The following is an 18,939-nucleotide window of genomic DNA, read 5'->3' as shown; positions in this document are numbered from 1 at the left end:
AGGGAGTTGTGAGCAGGGGGATGTTATGCTGTTGACCTATTAGATCCAATTTGTCAATGTTGCCATAAACACCTAACCTGACGCGCCAGATGGATTGTTACACAGAACCAAGGTGAATAACAATCCTGCTTGAAGAGAAATCTCTTTTACTTTTAAATCTCCCAAATAGACAGTGTTGTACAAGTTTACACTTAACAAAAACAAGCTCAAATTTCAGTTGGTTCACACAGATTAAAATGAACTAGTTAACGTTCATAGTTCACAGTCCCAAAAAAGAGAATTAGTTCACGAATAAGCTGCTTCGAGATTGGTCTGATGCTTCAACTCGATGTGTCGTTTCAAATTTGTTGCCGATGTGGACGTTCGGAGGAATAAAAAAACACAATGGACTCTTCAGAAGAGGTAATAATCTTCACATGAGTTTCTGCACGCGAAAGTCGTTGGACGACACCATGTTCTAAACAAAGCCATGCTGTGAAATACAGAAATGAAGTTGTCTTGTTTTGCTGTGTATATAAGCAGTAACTTGGTAATTATTTTATTCAATTGGATCCATAACATGTAGGCCTAAAGATGTTACCAGTTGGAAAGTGACAACATGAGTGTAGCAGTAAACACGTTTTCACTTCTCTTCCTACATCTTCACATCTGCCCTTTCTCACAGACACCCCCCCCACATACACACACACACAAACAAGAAATCATGGCTGGCAGTCTAGTCACCTGCTATGCCTGACATTTTTCTAATAAATTCAGCACATGCAGGAGAGGAGAAATACTTAAGCAGAGATATGGAGAGAAAGAGGCAGCAATGGTGAGTGATGAAACATCTGAGATTGAAAACAAAAGACGGAAACATGAAACAAAACTTGAAGGAGTAGAAATGATGGGATAAGATAGGGGGAGAGATATTACGAAATAAAGAGACTGATGTTGAGAAATCACAAGAGAATTTAATAGCAGAAGGCTGAGATTAGAAGATGGAAACAAACAAAAGAGAAATTAGACGTGCAGGCAGTAGAAAGGCAGATACAGCACAAAAAGAAATCATATATTTGCAATATTGCTCGTATTTGACATTCCTGTCAATTAAGCTTCTTTAAATAAGATAGAAAGGAGAACTGACTGACTGAATAAAACATCAGGGCAGATGAAAAGCATCTCTCTTTGAGAATCTTTAAATATGTGATGCTTTTGGAAGTTTTGTTTTTCAGCTTTCATGTCAAGAAATTACATAAAATTTAGATTTTCTCCACTATCACACATATGCCTATACTATCACAGATATTACTGCAGTACATGGTTCAGGCAAAGAGGTCCCGGTGATTTAAGACTATTAATGATTATGTTCTGAACATATTTCATACCGATTTTTTCAGATGGACACAAAACGACCAGGGCCCCCCTTTCGATGAACAGTCTTAGATGAGTATTTATCATTAACCCCTTAAACACCATCCAACTATATTACTGTAAAACAAATTGACAATATTTTTGATTTGCTATCAATCAATTTGCTTTGAAGTACAGCTGGGCGATGTGGAGAAAATCAAATATCACAATATTTTTGACCAAATACATTTATGTCGATATTGTGGCGATATTGTAGGGTTGACTTATGGTGATTTCACAAAATATTAACACAATGAGAGTTTTCATAAATAATCACCAATAATGTGGATACAGTGACAAAGTGGGTAAAGGAAAATAAACATCAGATTTTTAATGTTTCAGCTGTATGGGCAGAGTTACGGAAAAGCTGCTCTCGTGTATCCTCGCTCATAGCTCCTGGGCGATCCTCGCTAATAGCTCCTCGGAGATCCCTCCTTGATGCTCGCTCCTCGGGGCAGAAAATAAGAGCTTTGAGACGGTCTCTATGAAGGAGGGACAGAGCAACTTCCAGTTGAACTGAGGACTGAGAAGCAAGGAGCTATCAGATATGGGAAGTGAGATGCACCTAATGGCTTCAAAATTTAGCAGATGAACTAGAGATGTTCCGATACCGAAAAGCCTCCAATACTGCCTAAAATTCTAGTATGTGTATCAGCAAGTACTCAATTTTATGCACCACTCCGAAACCACGTAATTTAGCCCCAGAGAAAATCTACTTTAAAGTAGTTTATTTATGTTATTTTTCTGTTATGACTGATTGTCAAACTGGATAACAAAAAAAAGTTTGTTCATGTTTCACAAAGAGTTTAACAATGACAGCAGTTATATCACATCCATACAGAGATAGTAGGATACAGCTGTTAAAACATAATAAAATATATGTTTTTTATAACACACTGGTATCGGATCGGTACTCGGTATGGACCGATACGCAAGTTTAGGTATCGGCATCGGTATCGTGAAGGAAGAAATGGTATCGGAACATCTCTAAGATAAACTAACCAATTTACCAATCTACTAAATCGTGGGATATTTCTTTTAACAAGTAATTCAGTCAATTCAATTCAATCAGTCGGTCGGTAACACTTTACATCGTTACCCTTCTGAAAAAGGGTAACTAACCTTTTGAAAAAGGGTAACTAATCATTCGTTACCCTTTGAAAAAGGGTAACTACCCCTTTGAAAAAGGGTAACTAATCATTTGTTACCCTTCTGAAAAAGGGTAACTACCCTTTCAAAAACAGTAACTAATCATTAACTACCTATTTTTTTGTGTACCTTATTGTAAAGTGTTACCAGTCGGTCAATCTTATTGCTTGAATTAATGGGAAGTTTCTGCATTCTATACATTTCATTCTTCATTCTGGACTGAAACCTACCTGCCTCTCACTCCTTTGCTCTCCTTGCAGCCTCCCCCATCGTTTTATTCCTCCCGTGCACTCTTGGTGCCCGGCCGTCCTTTACAAGGCCCTGTCGATTTAATGTGATGGACAGAGGAGATGAGAGAGAGCGTTCCTCTGACAGCTGTAACACTCTGCCTCCAATTGACCTAGGTCTTCTGCTACCACAGTTAGTCCCATTTATGGACAGCTGAGGTCATAAATCTACTGTAAAATGGACACAGACCAACACAGGGGAGGAGGATGTAGGAATATAATTTCCACACACCTGGATAAGACGAGCTCCCTGCCTGTGCACATGAATATGCAAGATGTACATATGCAGTGTATATCAAAAGGTTCTTCAAGTCATTAAAAGGTGCAATTTGGAAGATTGCACCTTTTGCTAGATTAATATCCATAAATCATGACCAGGTTCATTATGAGATGTTACCCTAGCTGCTGTAAACAGATAAGAGTAGTGCCGAGAACTCTTTTAGCCTACGTCAGCCGTTTACTGTTTTTGCCATTATGTTGACTTTTCAGAAAAAGGTCATGTGGAATACTGACAGCTAGCGTTTAGGATGGTTACTGCAGTTCAAATTCAAAATACTGGAGCGAGTCGTCTCCCCCGGGCCCTCCTCCCCTGACTCGAAGTTCATGGGGGTTGCCAGGTTGCGAACGCTAAACCTAGCTAAAACTAGCTAGGTGCTAGTCTCGCACAGCGCAGGGTTGTTGCTAGATGCTGCTATGTATACGGTTATAAATGCCTGTGCTCTCGCAACTAAACGTGACAACAACAACCGCTTAAAAGACTGCGACCTTGCGGAGCTTTGTGCTAGACTGACAGCCACCCTTTCTCGGCTTAACGTCACTGCTACAGCCGCTAAAAAGACCCCGACCTCGCAGTTGTCTGTACCCAGGGCAAAGTCACCGTCTGTCAGCAACAACGGCTGAACGGAAGCGGGAAAGACTTTCCAGTACCCGTTATACAACTTGACTAACACTGTAAAATTGGTGTCAAAATAGGCAGTTCACAACGACACACAGGCCAAAATATAAACAGACATTCCGTCCCTGAATGGAAATTTCAAAGACGAAGATACTGGCTTTAGCATTGTTGTCAGAGAAGATGGTATTTCAACTTGGGATGATTTCTTAATATCTGATAACATATTGTGGTCATATTTTGATTACATACAGTAAATATATTACATATTGGACCTTTAAGGTTATTTTTATTTTGAAAGAAGCATCCATAATTGTTCCATTTTCACTGATATTACTAACAAACAGTCAGACAAACAGAGCTGAAGGTACAACCTTCTATGCAGAGGAGGTAACAGCCAATATGCTTCACTTCAAGATGCCTGTTTTCCAGCTGCAACACATTTTCCACCACTCTTCTTACACATTTCACAAGTGCAAACAAATATTAAGTTGGCACATCTCATTACAGACAAATGAAATGCAGAAAACAATCGAACAAAGCAAACAAACAAAACAATCTGTTATCTCAGGAAGATAATTTAATTAAGTGCTGATCAGAGGAAATTGGTTTGTTGTCTCAAAATAATGAGCTAATTAACTTGTGATGTCAAGATAAGAGGCCTAAAAAATGCTTCCCAGAGCCAACTTACTTCTATCAGACTTTAAAAACTTTGATTTTGATTTCCAAGTCAACCAGCCATAGAAATAAAATGTTGGAGGCTCCATACATAACTCCAGCTAATTTTAAGATGTTGATGTTTTAAAGACTATAGTAAATTGCCTGACTGTTTTTGTATTGTTTTGTAGGCAACTTGTCTTTTTTTCAATAGGATTCCGACCTTTAAAACACTTGCTTTGATTAAAAAGGGGTTAAACAAAAATGTAATTAAAATTATATTAACCAGCAAAGTCAAAATAACAGCAAAGAGCCAGTGTTCTGTGAGAGTGTATTAAATGTGGAGAACTAAACCATGTTGGTGCACATATGGGTTCCCTGCTCATTACTCAGAGTTGTAATTCTGTTAATGTTCAACTAATCCCATTCCAACACATACACAGATTTAATTGCCATTCAAGTGTATCAACTAAAGTGATTGTAATGAGATCAATTAGAAACCAGACCTCACTTAAAGTTGCAGCAATCAAAAAGAGGTGAACTGCTTCCACCAGATTAGTTTTTTAAAAGTTCAAATGTTATTAAAGAATAAGCACCATAAATAACCTTCACACGTTACCTCCAGCCATATTTTTACAAAAATAATTTCACACATGTGAGTTGCACATTGTGACTTCAGTACGCCTGGAGGCGTTTGATTTGGCAATCAGCCAGAAATACATGCTCTGTTAAACTGGCAGCACGCTATCGTCGCTACCCGTCAAAAAAAAACGGCAAACAAGACAAAGTGTACGACAAGCTGTTGAAGAAAGAACCATCATTTATTAGCAACATTCCTTAGAGATATTTATATTCAAGCGACCAAAACAAAGCTAAAAAGAGAACTAATATTGAACTTATATTAATTTGGTAGCCAGAAATACTCAAGCTTATTGATGATGTCACTTCATGTGTGCCTGTATACAGGGAATTATTTTATCTTTTACAGTGGTGCCGCCCTCTGGTGGCCTCTCATAATTATTATGGGGGCAGAGCAGGTAGTAAGTGTGAAGGCGGAAGGTCCGTGTACTTTTTCGTTCATTCGATTTTCATTCCATAAACGTGTATTAAAAAACAAAAAACTAATGGTTATTTGATTTTCGTTTTAAAATACAAAATTTGAAATTGAAATACAATCTGAATATGAAAAACCAGGCGTTTTTTCGTTTCCGTTTTCGAGTGTTTTTTTTTTTTGTTATGTGAAATAGAAAATGAAAATCACAGGATATTTAAAATTTCTCCCATCCCCTTTTGACCATGAAAAGGAAAAAACGCCCTGTATTTCAAATTCATTTCACCCGTTTATGAAATGAAAATCGAATGAACGAAAAAGTACACGGACCGCGGAAGTATAACGATGCTGGACTTTCACCCAGGAGACAAACGGGACAAACGGAACTACTTCACGCTTTGCGTTACCTGCATAACCAGAAGATAAGTAACTAAATCAATTATTTTAACCCAAACCACAATCTTTTTCTAGACTTAACTAATTGGTTTTGGAGCCTAAACATACCCAAACTGGGAAATTTTGAGGACGGAAAATGCTCCTATGGGTGACATTAGACAACACATTCTCACTCCCATCACGTCAAATACGGATGCCTGGTCATGTGCCTTCGGCGTTCGTTCTTGACGCTAAAAGCCTCATTTAGCATCATATGTAAATGCGCTTGGTTGGGACTCTTGGCATCACTTTTTGATGCTCTGGGTCGGGACGTACGTATAACTGACATATGGCACAAGAACGGAACGGTTAGGTTTAGGACACTATCGTGGGTGGGGTTACAAAATGTATGTTTCTGTGACAGGCGGGACGAGAACAGGACACGTACCCGGTCTCCCTATGTGGCATTTTGGTCTTTCATACTACTCGCTACCGTTGTCGTTCTTAATACTACGTTATCTTACAGCGCCGTGGTGGAGCTACTGCTATACCCGGTGCGTTCCGTACAGAAGGGTGATTTTTGCGTGGTATCTGAAGCTGAGAGCCACCGCCCAAGCGTCAGTATTTGACGAGTTAGGGGCGAGAACGGACTGTATCAGATGGTAGGAATAAAGTAACTATATCTTCGTATGGTTCCAACTTTGTTGGAATTGAACTAATGGACTGACAAGACATTTTGCACAGATATCTCTTTTTTCAAAAGTCTTTTTATATCATTTGGGAATTTATCCATGACACTGGGACTATGGAAACACATCCTCCAAACGTTGTGTACAGCATGTGCAACACCACGGTCACACATCTTTAAACACTGTCTATCATCTTACTCTCCTCTTTGAAAAGTGTGAACACATAAAAGTCCATTCTGTAACCACTGCAGTAAATTGATTTGTCAGCTCTCATTGAAGCGCTCATGTTACTCTACATGATTGGTCTCAGTATTCCCATGGTGGAGATGTGTCAGGGCCACACAGTCATTCCTGCACATTCTCAACCACTTTCCACCCACTCACATTTAAGGCAAGCCCCACCAGTCACATTCAGCAGCGTATCTGTATTCATCACATCTCCATTCACAGCAAACGAGCTATACCAACGTTCCCGCCGGCAGTGCAGTGTCATCTCTCTGCACATGGCCTCTGCCTCCTATTCCAACACTAACATTTGATTGTGAGCATTTCATTGTGAGATTTGTATTCCTGCGCCTGACCTGATCTGTCAAGCTCGATGAGATTTTGCCAGCAAATGTGAGCTAGGTAGTTTTTCTCGCCATGGTGAGGAACAGGTTTACAGGTTTTGTGATCTCTGTCAAGTCGCTTCTTATGTTTGTGCAGATTCCCCACTTGAAAGGGATTTGATGCATCCACCCTGAAATGAACTGGATTTCACTTACCGTATTTTCCGGACTATAAGTCGCACTTTTTTTCCTACTTTGGCTGGTCCTGCGACTTATAGTCAGGTGCGACTTATATATCAAAATATATATAATTGAACATGTTTTTAAATGTTAATTCATACTGAAAACATTACCGTCTACAGCCGCGAGAGGGCGCTCTAGGCTTGTGACAACTAGAATGCTGCTCCTAAAGACGACTACAAAGAGATTACAAACTGCAGGTAGTAAAATATGCAGTCCGAAAACGGTAATTGAGCAGCAGAAAGAAAGTTTGAAATGAGGGAGAAACTTGTGAGGGACTGGCGAAAAGGTGACTCTTACTGCAATGAAGAAAACAAAGAAAGCTAATCGGCTAATCGCGGGCTGAGAGCAAGACGGCCAGAGCTGGAGGAACGAGTCGGGAGGGGCTTGTCAACGGTGCAGTTACGTCTCCACGCCTTTTAATACATCCATGCTCCACGCCCTGGTAGCTAGTTGTTCTGTGTGTTATTGTATAGTTCAATAACTGTTAATGTGTTACGTTAACATACCGGACACCTACCATATTCAGCCTGTTGTTCTGTGTGCTATTGTGTAGTTGACAGATGGATTTATTTATTCTAAATAAATGCGACTTATAGTCCGGTGCGACGTATAGTCCGGAAAATACGGTAATGACCAAACACTTCTTTTCCTTCAGCAGTTCAATTTGACAGTTCCATTTTAATTATTGCTTCAGCCAAGGAAGGCATTTGGATTTTTGCAGGTCTTTAAGATGCTTAAGAGTTTAGTCTTTTCTAGCAGTAGCAGTAGCAGCTGCAGTAGCAGTAGCAGGTGAAAAATCTTTAATAAGTATAACTTTATTTACTTCAGTTATAATGGTACTGATATGTCCCATGTTTGCTTCAAGTTCCATGAGCTCACTCTAAACTGGGAAACAACTGCTTTTAACATTAGTGCCGCTGACTCCTGGAACAAATAACAGCACTTTCTTAAAATCAACTCACGTGTGCCTTTTGGACAATTTAGAAATCTGGTTTTAAACTTGCAAACTTCTACTTGTACTTGCTTTATATAATTGTACTTTTTTCAATTTATTCATCAAAATTGTATTCATCCATTTTTTTGTTTAAAGTTTTATTGTCTTTTTTTCCTTCTTATGATGGTGTACTCTTTTCTGTGTTGCTGTTCTGTTTTTGTCTTTGTAATTACCCGTCATTCCAAATGAGGGCAATTTTTGCACCTCAATGATCTCTCGAGTTTAAATAAAGGTTGAATTAAAAAAAACAAATTGTCTCCAAAAAGAAGATCAGGCTCACTCAATAGGTTTCATGGTGCGAAGCGGCTTTTCAGGCGTATCAGTTGTGATCTTCTTCGTGCTGTCAGTGGTTTGTCGTTGTTGTTGTTGTTGTTTGCTTTCAGCCATTGCCTTGGAGGAGCCAGCGAAGCAACTGTGGACAAGACTGAGTCAACAGAGAGACAGATGGAGGGGTGGAGGAAAGAAGGGAGGAAGACAAAGGTAGGAGGGAGGGAGGGAGGGAGGGAGGGAGGGAGGACATGTTTTGGATAAGGAGGGAGATGTGGGTCAGAATGGTCCACTGTGTGCAGACTTCATAGGCACAAGGGCACCATCCCCTTCATAACAACACACACACACACACACACACACATACACACAACAGATACACCAACGCCGCTACAGAGCTTCGTGACGCCGGCTACAGACCTCTGTCACAGCACGTCATGTCAGCGGCAGTTAGTAGATGTGTTTAGCCGCAAGAGAGCTCTGCGACACCGGCTACGGTGCTCCGCCAGGTCAGCGGTAGTTGGTGGTTCAATTACCCGAGAATAGGTGACTGTAAGCCGGGTACAGAGCACCATGTGCTGCCGGTCGTGGTGCTCCGTCAGGTCAGCGGTAGTTATTTGTTCAGTTACCCGAGAATAGGTGACTGTGCACCGTGTACAGAGCACCGCGAGCTGCCTGTCGTTGTTGGTGGTTCAGTTACCCAAGAATAGGTGACTGTGAGCCGGGTACAGAGCACCGCGAGCTGCCGGGTCCGTGGTTTGTATTAAAACACTCCCAAGGAACACGCATTTCCTGGGTGAAAGTCTTTTGTTTTCCCCGGGAAGCGAACTCCGCTCCTTGGCTTGAAAGTCCTGTGTGTTAACGCCCACCCATCACCCCAACCACCTCTCTACGCGGCCAGCCGCGTTCTTATACAGCAGCAGTCAATGTGGTGCGCCCAGCAAAAAAACGTGGAAATCATACGAATTACAGTAGCTTTTCGAACGTATGGTTCATGAGAACAGGCTGCACACACACGCACTAGAAATCAATAAAAAATTCAGCAACTTCAACCTCCTTCTGGTCGCACAACCTGAAGGTAATTCGGTGCAGACTGTGTAGTTTAAACCAACTTAAAATGATGGCAAGTTTGACTGAAATTTAAAATATCAAAATTTAACATTATCATTATCCATATAAATGTGTGTAAATTTTTAGAAATATGTACAATTTCATGTTTATTATTTTAAACAAAACAACTTGATGAAATTCAAGTGAAAAACACAAGTGCTGCTTTGTCTTAAGTGCTTCACACCCACATATAAAATCCTCCAAACAAAAATTCATTAGTGAAGACGCAAAAAGTCCAAAATATTTGCATGAAACCATCTGTTTGTAGCAGACAGGTGAAGTAGAGAAAAACCTTTCTCAGTTTGTAGTTAGGATCCTGTTAATATCCTCTTTTCTAAATCCACGAGTGTCCATCTGATCTGTTTTATAAGCAGGTACAGGGAAACCTGTTGAGTTGTCTGTCCTCCGAGACTTCACTTCTGCTTTGTGATTCTCCAGTTATGGTGTCTGCAAATTGTTCCATCAAATTACTGTATATCCATCGTTTTTCTCTGCATTTAGCCAATACCCAGGCAAAGTACTTCATCCAGCAGGATTACCAGCCTTATCCCATGTGTGTTTGGAAGTTGTAGTTTTCTATGAAGTGTTCAAGGACACCAGCTGGTGAAAGGATACAGCATGCAGTGGACAGTCTTAAACCTGTAGAGGACAGAAGTGATTAATAGACACATTTGTTTTTAAAAGCTTCATCACTTTGATGTTTTATGCCGTTTAAATGTTAATATATTTGTTTGCATATATTTCTTTGATACCTACTCCCATGTATACAAGGTTGGTTGGTTATGTGAAAATATATTTCATTATGCTGTAGTTGCTTAACTCACTCAGTGTTAAAAACACTAAGCACTGTCGTCCACTCATGCTGTTGCACATCCGCACTTCACGTAGCAATGTGCAATTATTTTACAAAATGATTTTACTATTTTACTATTTACTGTAATTGTAATCCGTTTAACATCTTCACATTCTCTGCTCTGTTCTTGGTAATGTGTGTTTTTATGTTTGCAGCATAAAGTTATACTTTTAATTCCGTTGCATGTACTTACAATGACAGTAAAGTAAATTCTGATTCACCGAAACATAAGTCTATATATTTTTCAGGACAATTCCTGTGCCGTCGGAAATTCCGCCGGATGTCCCTCATTTTCGGCCGGTTATCCGTCACTTTCCGCTTTCTTTGTGTTGGCATTTTAAAGTGCTCATATTATGCTAATTTTCAGGTTCATAATTGTATTTAGGTTATATCAGAATAGGTTTACATGGTTTAATTTTCAAAAAACATCATATTTTTGTTGCATTGCTGCAGCTCCTCTTTTCACCCTGTGTGTTGAGCTCTCTGTTTTAGCTACAGAGTGAGGCATCACACTTCTATTCCATCTTTGTTGGAAGTCACACATGTAGCTAGGTAAGGACTACTAGCCAGTCAGAAGCAGAGTATGAGGGCTTGCCAAGCTAGCAGCTAGGCGAGCATTATAACGTGAGTTACAAAGTGACGCACGTTTGTCTCTGGCTGGACTACAGTAGAGCTGTTTGGAGCAGTTTGTGAACAGTGTTTTCTGTTGGAGATGGTAAGTTCCTTTTGGGGTGGACTTTGGGCTTTTTCACTTTGTAAACCTATTAGGTGCTATTATGTACTCTTTGCTCACATCTTACATGACAGACCGAACCTACCGGGTAACTTGGAGAGGATCTACATCAGAACCTTGCCCACCTCTCGGGTCCTTCATTCACTCGCACAGCTTTTCTTATCACAGCTACGCAGATGACACCCAACTAATTAACTCCTTTTCAGAGTCTGAAACTCAATTAGCAGCACACATCTCGGCCTGTCTGACTGACATTTCTTCTTTGATGTCCACACACCTTCTGAAACTCAACCTTGACAAGACTGAGCTCCTTTTCCTTCCAGGAAAGGGCTCTCCTACCCAAGACCTGACTATAACAAGTGACAACTCTGTGGTAGTCCCCACCCAGACTGCTAGAAATCTGGGTGTGACACTTGACGACCAACTCTCCTTCACTGCCAACATCGCTGCAACCACCCGATCGTGTCGATACATGCTGCATAACATCAGAAGAATACGTCCCCTTCTAACGCAGAAGGCGGCTCAGGTTCAGGTTCAGGCTCTAGTCATCTCACGTCCCTCCTGATTGGCCTGCCTGCATGTGCCATCCGGCCCCTGCAGCTTATTCAGAACACAGCAGCTCGATTTGTCTTCAACCTCCCCAAGGTCTCTCACACCACACCGCTCCTCCTCCTCCACTGGCTACCAATAGCTGCCCGCATCCACTTCAAGACACTAGTACTTACATACAGGGCCACGAACGGATCAGCCCCAGCATACATCCAGGACATGGTCAAACCATATACCCCAACCCGCCCACTCCGCTCTGCATCAGCCAACCTGCTTGCTGCCCCCTCACAGCGAGGAACAACTAATCACTCAACAAAATCCTGTTTGCTGTCCTGGCTCCTAAATGGTGGAATGAGCTCCCCATCGACATCAGGATGGCCGAAAGCCTACGCATCTTCTGCCGAAGGCTAAAAACACATCTCTTCCGAATACACCTAGGATAAACATAAAAAAAGAAAAGAAAATGTATATATAATTCTTGAAGCTGCACTTTCATATGGCTCTTTGTAGTTTTGCTTATTTAAAGCTAATGTACTTGCACTTACTACTTGTTGTCTGGAGTTTGCACCTTCAGGGTTAAAAGCACTTAATAGATATATAACACAATAAAGCAAAGGGAAAAAGCCAAAAAGCATAATATGAGCACTTTAAACAGGAAAGTGCCTTACTTAGATATAAAGTCCAAGATATGTGTAATAACAAAAACTGAACCCCTCACTGACATATAAAGGTGAAACTAGTTGAATCAGATCCTCAGTAGCCTTGACAACAGGCATTCCAGTAAAACTACAATTAAAGTAATGGGAAAGAATAGCACTGTTGTTAATTTTCAGCCCATATATTATGGGCTGTAGTATGCACAGTGAACTGTAGAGTCTGTCGGTTTGCAGTGAGTCTATTAAAGGGGAAGTAAAGTTATCTGTGACTTTGTATTGTCCTCTATTAGCAGCCAGTGGAGACTGTGACAGCACTAATACACATGATCTGCTACTAAAATCAGAGAAAGCTTTAGCAGCTAAATATAGTCCGGCAGAAGCATAACGGCGATGTCATCAGTAAAATCATAATACTGAAATGTTTATGCTTCTTTGTGATTGTTACCTCTGGCAAGGAGATGGTGTTCTTGCTATTTGGTCTCTGAAATTTTAAAAACTTGTTAAAAGTTTTTAGATGGAAATTGGTGGAAAGTAAGGCACGGAACAGAGAATCAATAGCATTTTTGTATAGCTATAAATAAAACATGAGATGAGAAAATTTTCTTTTATTACATCAATTTGTTTGGACTACACTTGCGTATATTGTTTCAGTCACAGTTTTGGTTGGGTTTTACCGGATTTGAGATATTTTTCTCATATTATATATGCTTTAAGGGAAGAGACTACAGGCAAAAACATCCTTTTTCATATTTGAGTTTTTTGGCTATTTTGCGTCCATAACATGTCTTCTTTCAGACTAGTAGGAAAAAAACATCCAACATACACATTTAGGTGTTTATTTTACTACTCTTTGACTATTTGTGCCTGTAAATTTCTGCTAAATTGACCAAAAGTTAACAGAAGATAGTGGCTAATTTGCATATTTAAACATAACATTTCAAAAGACTTAACTAAATTATTGTCTTAATAGTAGTCAACTGGGGAAGCGTCGTGGTGATATCTATTGGGTAAAGTATTTTCCCTATTGACCTGCAGTGTCTCCCTTTAATATTGCGCTTGAATGTGAAACATCTGGCACACCTGCCATTATTGTGTATCCCTAAGTAACATTTCTAAACATTTTGTATTATCATTTCTATCATTCTTAGTTTTATGAGAAACATTTGCTCACAGCTGTGAAGGCCAGACACTTTCAGTAACCCCACTTTGTATATCTAACATCTTGTCCCTCAAGAATTGCTAAACTGTGAAACCATGTGAGCAACGTGGTGTCAGTGCACCAGAGTAATGACTGACAATTTGTTATTAAAGTGAACAACTTTGTCCAAACAACCTTATAGAGCCTCAGCCCTGAGGGTGTACCAGACTGTCCACAGAACTTTGTTTTATCTTTTCTTGTAATTTATTATTTATTGCATTTTCATATTACAAGATGTGTATTCTTTCTCTGAACCCATTTAGTGATGCTGTTTGCTAATCGTATTTCTCATTCTGCTACATTCACGACTTGATTTCTTTGGAAAAACAAACTTTATTTCAACAGATATACTTGGCAGTGTTGTAGTCATAGAAATAAAATGGATAGAAAGGCCATTTCCATTCAAATCAACGTAGCAGGATGGTCAGAGCGGCAGCCATTTTTATGTTTTAACGTTAAACTTCAGGAAAAGCCGACTTCTGGCGAGTTAGTCGCGGAGGTGAAGTTTTGCAGCAACAGACAAACAAGCAGTGGAGTAGTACTGTAACGAGGCTGAGAGCCAGCCGCTAAATGAGTCAATTAACTCAATGCTTCATTCACCCAAAGCACACTGTTATCGCCACGAGTGACAGCTTTATTCGGCTCATTTTCTGGAAACTGTGGTAAGGGGGTACAGCCAAGTTAGCAAGCTAACGTTAGCCAACTAACAAGTTGTTCACCAGCTAGCTGGTTCTGCCGTGCTTTTATGCCACATCGTTTACAGAGATGAGCTGAACAGCGGGCTGGATGTAACGTTAGCGGTCCGCTGACCCACTGCCGCTGGGTCTAATTGTTCCTCCTCACTCCCATGAATTTATTAAGAGACACTCCCCGCAGCGAGAACATCTCCCGAGCTGCGTCGGGCGGCTCTCCTCCCAATGAGCTGCGACCGTTGGCTGCGACAGAGTTTACGGCCCCACTGACGCGTATTGTCACAGTGACAACACAGTCGCCATGTTGTTGTGTACCAATCAAATGACCACGGGAAACAGTCCAATGGCCTTTCTATGCATTTTATTTCTATGGTTGTAGTACTCGAGATCAGTCTTGGTCTCAAGACCGGTCTTGAGACCAATTTTGAAGGATCTTGTCTCGGAATCAACGACATTTTTACTCGGCCTTGTCTCGGTCTTGGATAAAGAGGACTCTGGATTTTATTTCAAGACCGGTCAAGACCACAACTGCAGGGATATCACTAAGTTGCCTGCCGGCATTGTCTGATTTAGGCATATGTGTTAAAACTAATAACTTGACTCATATCTAATTAGAAATTTGTTACTGTAAACCCCCCTCTCCCTGCCCCCTTTGCACACACTCCCAAGAAAGTTATTGCGGGAGACAGGAGAAGAAGCTCTGGCGTTCTAACACAAATCCGGTCTTGGTCTTGACTCGGTCTCGATACACTCTGGTCTTGGTAATGACTTGGTCTCGGTTTAGGTTGTCTTGACTAAAACACTGATACTTCAAAAAAATGATTATAAGATATGAAGAAAAAGTTCTGTTTAGAAACCTGGCCAACTTTTTTTTTACTGGCCGTCAAACATTCAACCTGCCCTTGCTCTGCAGCGATGCTAAGTGTAACTCTGTGTGACACCCGTGGATGGAAACAAAAAGAAACAGCTCACTGCGGAATGCTTGTGGTGATGTGTTCTTACAGCCGGCGGAGGCGAGGACTGGGAAAGACAAACACATCTGTTGTGTTACATCAAATTGCTTTTATCTCTGACTGGTACAGAGAACATGATGAACTGGAGCAACAGGGGTGTCACTCTTCAGGTCAGATCATCTGAGCAGCAAAACAGAGTGCTGGATTTCTAAACGCAAAGTAGCTTGTAGTTATCAAGCATCTTGCCATAAAGATGAACTATTGATGTAATGCACAGGGAAATCAGCCTTACATATTAATTAATAATATGCACTTGTGCTTTACATTTAATTTCTTGATTACAGGTTTTAAAGGTCCCATATTAAAAAAAAATATGTCATGTCTTTTTTATTATAAAGCAAGTCGAGGTGCTACAGTATATATAAATACTGTTAAAGTATCAAAGCGGTCAATCGATAGAGAAATACGCACGCACAGCCGATATATTGAAACTGTGCCTTTAAACGAGCTGTCACGGGCCACTTGTGATGTCACAAATATACAATATATATGTAGAAAGTGCCACTACAGTGTCATTACAGTCATTCCTCAGCTGCAATGATGGTGAAGAGATGTCACGAGCGCAGATGCGGATGACCTGGAAATGCTGACCAATCAGAGCAGACTGGGCTTTTTCGGGAGGGGGGACTTAAAGAGACAGGCGCTAAAACGGAGCATTTCAGACAGAGGGTGTATAGGTATATTCAGACAGACAGTATGAGGAAAATAATGTTTTTTTATAACATTAAAGCGTGTTCTAGTAGAAACTCAAAATACAAGTATGAACCTGACATTTAGCATAATATGTCCCCTTTAAGTGTTAATTTCCATATTAGACGTTCAAGATTCGGAACATCTCTTTTTAGTTTCTTGTCGCACTTCTCGTCTGTGTGATATGAAATAGAGTATAATCATAGTCATATTTTCGTGAGTCCTGAGGATTTGTGTTGTGCCACCATCACATCAAATTAATCATATAATGTCAAGTTTGTTAATGTTACATTTTTTGAGAACATTCACAGTCCCAAACTTTTTGATTTTTATGATATTTACTCTTGCAAACCTCCACACGTCATCACACTAATAGCAAGACTCTTAGAATAGTTTCTGTTTTTCCAAGGCCAACAGTTTCGTATTGTGGGGTAGGGCGTACATTGCAGCCTCTAGGGGGAGAAATGTAGGCATTACGCCAGTTACACACTGCCTGCGTGGCGTGAGTGTGGCGTTTCTGTTGTGTATCAGCTGCGTGGCATTTTCTATGTCTTTACACACCAGAAACGTGTCTGACGTGGTGCTGCTGCTGCTAGCCTTGTCTGGACACATGTTTCCCATTGATAAAATGCAATACCATGTTAAACATAAATATATACTGATTTGATTACAGCAAAGACAACGTCGGCAGTATTGATGGCAAAATAGGCTACAGAGTATTTCGTTCTGTATTGACAGGTGCAATATCAGAAAATCTATTTTTATTATTATTATATACACGCAGGCAGTGTGTAAGCTCTAACCTGTTAACATGGGAGCCGAAATATAAACGGACACGCCACGCAGCTGACACGCTCACGCGGCGTAGCCAGTGTGTAACCGGCCTTAGACCTTGGATTTATTCATTATGAAGTTGGATAGCTAATTATAAGTGATGTGACTTCGGCTCAACAGTGGCCACAAGTGGTATTTACAGGATAATGGTAAATATCTGTGGGCAGATGTGTTGCTTACATATCCTGATTCATTGGTTTATAGAGTGACAGACAAACCTGGAGGGGTCTTCCTCCTTAGAGAAGCGTCCTTTCACCTCGATGCTGTTCATCTTGTTCTCAAACATCCCATAGCTCAGAGTCACCTGCAGTGGAGAGAAAACACCCACCGACACACACACACACACACACACACACACAGCTGTAAGAAAAAGTGTTATAGCATCTGCATGTGTTTCTCTGTGTGTGTGTGTGTGTGTGTGTGTGTGTGTGTGTGTGTGTGTGTGTGTGTGTGTGTGTGTGTGTGTGTTGGGGGGGTACCTGGTGTGGAATGCTTCTGTGGTTGATGAGCAGCAGGTTTTCCAGGTGGGAGTGGAATAAAGGACAGTGGACCATGGAGATGCCCAGCCTCTTCTCCACGATGAAGCCCACCGTACAGTCGTCAGGGAGACGGATCGTAGCCGACGTCTGCTCGAACTTTGAGCCCCTAAAGTACACACATACAAACACCCACACAAATATTAATTAATTAAGTTTGACAAAATTCGGAGGACTAAACACATGCTTTTTTTGTATTTTCACATATGGTGCCTTCAAATTATATAATTTTTCTCAGTGGTGGCATGTTACTAAGTACATTTAGTATTGTACATAAGTACAAATTTGATGTAGTTGTACTTTACTTACTTAGGTCTTTTCTTGCCATTTTCTACTTCTACTCCACTACGTTTCAGAGAGAAATATTGTTGACGGTAGTCAATTAAAAGCCGGGCCTCTGATAACGGCCCGGGGGCGTGGTCAACATGGACAAATAAAGGCCGGGCCTTAAATTAAGGTGATGAAAATATTAGTGTGGATCATCTCCTAAGTGCCTTTCATATAATATTACGTAAAAATAAAATTAATAAAAACCAGTCGGGGCAAGCTTCATTCACAGTTAATTTCCAAAGGGGCAAATGTTTCTTAAAAAAATTAATGATCTCTGTCCACTGGAACTCTATGGCTTTTCATTTAAAACTGTTTATTTAAAACAATTATACTTATAAAACAGATGGAATTAGAAATAAAGGCCTGCCTCTAACAAAAGCCTGCTTCAAATAAAAGCCTGGTACCTTCTGCAGTTCAGGTAAATAAAGGCCCTAGTTTTTATTTGAGGAATTACGGTATATATACGTATATAAAATATTATGTTTTATTTTAAATGAAACTACCCAACAATATAACGGCCTACAAGCTGAAATGATTAGACGATTAAAAACCGAACTGTTTTGATCGTTTCCAGTTTCTAAAATATCAGGATTTTTCTGCATTTGATACTTTTACTTTGAATACTTTAAGTACATTTTCCTGATGATACTTACATACTTTTACTTAAGTAACATGTTTAATGCAGGACTTTCACTTTTCACTTCTTATAGTGTGGTATTAGTACTTTTACTTAAGTAAAGGATCTGAATACTTCTTCCACCACAGATTTTTCTGGTTATGAGGGCAGTAATTTTCCTAAATAAAAGCTATAAAATAAAATAAAATAAAAAACTCTAAAACTGCCTAACTTTAAACCTAAAAGGAAATTGTTGCAGATCTTGCATGTTTTGGCCCATTAACTATATTGCATGTACTTTACTGCTGACCTTTTCCAAAGAACACCGTAAATTCTTAGATTGATTCCCTACCTTGTGGCCCTGGGCAGCCATTAGTCTCAGCTCTTTGAGAGCAGGATAAATACAAACTTGCAGAGACCTGAAAGTTACTTTAGATTGGTGATTCATCACTCTGAACATTTGGTCATGCTTTACTCTTTTTTTGGTCAAAGTTATGCTGCTTGCTAATGCAGTTGGCTTAAAGACGCTGTTTTGAAAATTGTGGTGCATTCAAGTGTTTGCAGGAAACTGTGACTTTGACAACA

The 18,939-nt window shown here is 40.2% G+C and overlaps 1 protein-coding gene and 1 long non-coding RNA gene across 2 annotated transcripts in view; both read right to left on the bottom strand.

Moving 5' to 3' along the window:
* Positions 1 to 1,657: 1,657 nt before the first annotated feature.
* LOC120571013 lies at positions 1,658 to 9,126 on the bottom strand. Its single transcript, XR_005641205.1, has 3 exons — positions 8,558 to 9,126; positions 2,772 to 2,862; positions 1,658 to 1,915 (listed from the first exon to the last, which is right to left on the bottom strand). It is a non-coding gene; the product is annotated as an uncharacterized LOC120571013 (long non-coding RNA).
* A 618-nt stretch (positions 9,127 to 9,744) lies between these two features.
* The window catches only part of mfng (MFNG O-fucosylpeptide 3-beta-N-acetylglucosaminyltransferase), a 33,841-nt gene continuing 24,646 nt past the window's right edge, over positions 9,745 to 18,939 (bottom strand). Inside the window, exons 6-8 of the mRNA XM_039816214.1 lie at positions 17,352 to 17,517; positions 17,091 to 17,176; positions 9,745 to 10,293 (exon numbers count right to left, since the gene is read on the bottom strand). Coding sequence (XP_039672148.1) covers positions 10,242 to 10,293; positions 17,091 to 17,176; positions 17,352 to 17,517 — 304 coding nt within the window. The 3' untranslated portion in view covers positions 9,745 to 10,241. The remainder of the gene's footprint in view (positions 10,294 to 17,090; positions 17,177 to 17,351; positions 17,518 to 18,939) is intronic.

This window comes from Perca fluviatilis, chromosome 1 (assembly GCF_010015445.1).
Source record: "Perca fluviatilis chromosome 1, GENO_Pfluv_1.0, whole genome shotgun sequence".
NCBI lineage: Eukaryota > Metazoa > Chordata > Actinopteri > Perciformes > Percidae > Perca > Perca fluviatilis.
The sequence above is the reverse complement of the archived record's forward strand: the minus strand, read 5'-3'. Positions and strand labels throughout refer to the sequence as shown.